Raw genomic sequence first — 3,864 nt, 5'->3', positions numbered from 1 at the left:
CTTGTATCCACAATTGACAGCAACAAACTATTCTTTCAAAAAGTACAAAGATTTATGGGCCTCAAGATCAATCATTATAAATATCTGTCAATATGTTAGTGCCTCTTCTCACAGGTTAGTATCATTTAAAATGCAAACAAATTATAAACAGAAGTAATTGCTACAAGTGATAATTAACCCAAATTCAGTTGAATGTATGAGTATGAAGGTAATTTTTTACATAATACACCACTGCACAAATAGTTTTACATATACTCTTTTTTTAATGTATGAGAATTAAATCCGATATAAAAAATTTATAAAACTCATACATATTCTTTCTCAATCAAATAAATTAAATTCCTTAAATAAAATCCTTTATATATTATGATCCAAGTACACATAATCTCAACAGATCATCCTCCTTTGAAAAATAGTATAACACATAAAGAAGTTCCATGAGGTAACTTCATTCTTGCTGGTTCAATTAATTAATTTACAAAGGACCCCACCACGCTAATATACTATTACCATTAATCCCGTTAAAATTTGAAATCAAATTAAACCTTTTTATCATTATTAGTAATATTTTTAAGGCTTAAATACAATAAGTTAATTCACTAAAAAAGTACATATAAAATATTTTGTACAAATATAAACAATAGTATATAATTTTAATATCAAGAGTGGTTACAAAAGATTATATTTTGATGTTATTTATGTTCACCAAATGTAAATCACAATATTTTATTATACTAGTCAAAGAAAATAAGGATGCAATTGAGCTGGTGCAGAAAGCATTTGATGAAATCCTTCTTCCAGAGCCTGAAGACCTCTTTTCTGATGATCAATTCAAATCTGAAGGCATTGATTCAGGTGAGGTACACTTAGAAAAGAGTGAAGTTGAGAGAAAAAGGAATACTTCAACATCCACAGAATCTCCAACAGCACAGAGGATGGGGACCAAACCTGACCAAAGAGCACCAAGAAGCTGGAGCAATCTGAAGAAGTTAATCCTCTTGAAAAGGTTTGTGAATGCATTAGAGAAGGTAAGAAACATCAACCCCAAAAGACCAAGACGTTTTCCTTCTGATGCTAACTTAGAAATAGAAAAAGTTTTTCTCAAGCACCAAACAGCGGGAGAGAAGAATAATGCTGAGGAATGGATGCTTGACTATGCACTTCAAAAGGTTGTTTCTAAACTTGCACCTGCTCAAAGACAAAAAGTGACACTTCTAGTAAAAGCTTTTGAAACAATTCTGCCATTTCAAGTTGCTGAAAATAGTCCACGGTTTTCTCCAACAATGGAACCTCAAGCAAATCCAGTTCAACCCCTTGACAATTCCTCAAATCACAGCGAGGAAGAAACATCATTTTCTCATGATAGCAGTATGGAACTGACAGAAAATACTAGTGATGATCCAATGCCAGAACTGCACAATCATACTACGCTCAAAGAAAGATGTCTTGAGTCTCTTGACTTTCTTGGAACCAAGACAGTCAAGAATATGCCTGCCTTTGGAGCTACTGAAGAAGACTTGAGTGGAAAGCAAAGTTTAGCTGGCAGTTATGATAATGAGGAGAAGATATCAAGTGACAGTGATAATATTTATCTTGGAGAGATCAAAGATACTACCTCAAGTTCCTTAAATGAGCCAGTTGAAATTATAAGAAGCAGTCATGAGGAGGCTCCAACCAATGAAACAGTCAATGATGTTCCAGAAGATTTGCTATCTAGTGTGAATACAGAAAATCCAGATATCAAATCTAAGTCACCTGGAAGAGATGTTGAAACCAAGAATCTGAATGGTGATAATGGTGAAAAAATTTCCATGTCCAAAAGTTTAGTCCTAGAAGGTTTAGTTAGATCACTCAGATCTAATTTGATTGGTTCAGGAGCACCTGTAAACGAACCAACTGCCAACGACAGAAAAGAAGGAATTGAAAATGTTAAACAGGAAACTGAGACTCTTGAAGAGTTCTCTACAAAGGAACAATATGAAACTCATATTAGTGCTGTTGTAGAACCTGAGACCCCTGTAGAGAAACAGAATAACACAGGATTGTGGTACTTGGTGTATAAGCACATGGTATCAAATATGGATGAAAACAATTCCGAGTCACTAATTGATGGGGCAGATGAAAAAGAGTCAGGGTTTGATGGGAGCAAAACAAGAGGAGCTTCCTTCTCTCATGAAAGTACACCCGTGACTGATCAAGAGATGAAATTTAAGGACCATGTCGTAGCTGATCCAGAAGTTGCACGCCAACAGAATGAAGCCATCAAGATGGTAGAAGAAGCAATTGATTCAATTCTTCCAGATGATCAGGATGACTTATCAGACAAGGAATCACTCATTGACAGCACAATTTCAGACAACTCCAAACAATCCAACAGAACTGAAAGAGTATACAGTGAAGGCCCGAACCAAAAAGAAGAAAAGATGGAATCCGGGAACGGAATGATCCAAAAACAAGAAGAATCAGCACCAAAGGAGCAAAACAAAACAAACCAGAAAATGTCTACAAGCTGGAGCAATCTTAAAAAAGTGATCCTGCTTAGGAGATTCATCAAGTCATTGGAAAAAGTAAGGAAATTCAACCCAAGAGGGCCTAGATATCTACCTCTAGAGCCTGATTCAGAAGCTGAAAAAGTTAACTTAAGGCATCAAGACATGGAAGAACGAAAAGGTACGGAAGAATGGATGCTTGATTATGCACTTCGAAATTTGACACAGTGATTGCAGTACGTGTACAAGAAAAAATAAAATCAAAAGAAAAAGTAGAAAGAAGAAATTTAGAAGCAAAGGATTTCACATCTTGTCAACTTAGCTTTTGAGGCAATCGCTAAAGGAATATAGGTAGGCAAAAAACATAATGAAGGAGAATCCATCAAATTAAGGATGCAACACAAAGCAACTTACAAATTAAAACATCAACCCTGAAAAGGTAATCTGTACTTCCAGGTATAAATAGTAATATTTTCCAACCTTAACCAACCTGATGATCAATGACCACCCTTTTTAACATTAAAAAATATCAAAATATACTTGTCATACCCTAATTTCGTCCGGGGACCTTTGCTTGATGACATGCGACCTTTCTTTGGTCCTTGTGAGGTGCTTGGCACCCATCATTAGGCAATTTATGAAATTCCAGGACATGCCGAAAAACCAAAAAAATATTGATGCACAATCCGTAAGTTTCCGTGACACACCGGAAATCAAATGGAAGCATCGTTGCATAATTAAGTGAGGTTCCGTAACATTCCGTAAGTCAAAAAGGGGATGATTATGTAATCCGCAAGGTTCCGTAACATTACGGAAATAAAACAAGTATCGTTACGAAATTCGTAAGTTTCCGTAACTTTACGAAAAAAGAATCACCAAAAAAAGCCAAAGGGGGGTGTATTTAGTAAAATGGGGGGTGCAAACAGTAATTTTCGAATCTGGGCCCTTCTAGAGGTTTCTGGGCAATTTCTTGCTTAAGGTTGAAGTAACCTAGCTCGCCTGGGCGAGCTGAGCTCCTGGTCAAAGAAAATTCCCAACCAAAGAATGGGATTTGTTGAAAAATGGGATTCCGGGGCTTCCGGGACACCCGTAATGCTTCCGTAAAATTCCCATAACTCTAAATAAGCACAGTACAGAATTGTCATCAAATGAACAAAAGAAGGAAAGGGAACCACGACCTAAAATAGTCTTCTCCCTTTGATTACCAACCCGTAAGGCTTCCAGAACGTTTTTTGGAGCTGGGTTGCTTCCTCGCCTGGGCGAGCTGGGCGGCAACCTCCTCTCCCTTTTTCCTATAAAAAGGCTGAAGGGGGCTGTTCTAAGGATCCCTGAACCCCCTGGCTATGTATTTCAGCTGTTTTGGGTGAAAAAAATT

General features: G+C 36.8%; 1 protein-coding gene across 1 annotated transcript; it reads left to right on the top strand.

Annotated features, from left to right (window-relative positions):
- Window positions 1–698: 698 nt before the first annotated feature.
- On the top strand, window positions 699–2,720 carry LOC100788241 (calmodulin binding protein PICBP). Its single transcript, XM_041013735.1, has one exon. The coding sequence runs from the start codon at window positions 699–701 to the stop codon at window positions 2,718–2,720; it is 2,022 nt and encodes a 673-aa protein (XP_040869669.1).
- The last annotated feature ends 1,144 nt before the right edge of the window (window positions 2,721–3,864 follow it).

This window comes from Glycine max, unplaced genomic scaffold (assembly GCF_000004515.6).
Source record: "Glycine max cultivar Williams 82 unplaced genomic scaffold, Glycine_max_v4.0 scaffold_216, whole genome shotgun sequence".
In the NCBI taxonomy this organism is placed as follows: domain Eukaryota; kingdom Viridiplantae; phylum Streptophyta; class Magnoliopsida; order Fabales; family Fabaceae; genus Glycine; species Glycine max.
This window is presented reverse-complemented; position numbering and strand designations above follow the sequence as displayed.

Bases quoted from the DNA above. Each gene is read 5' to 3' on its own strand.
- LOC100788241 (XM_041013735.1), top strand. From the start codon at position 699: ATGTTCACCAAATGTAAATCACAATATTTTATTATACTAGTCAAAGAA.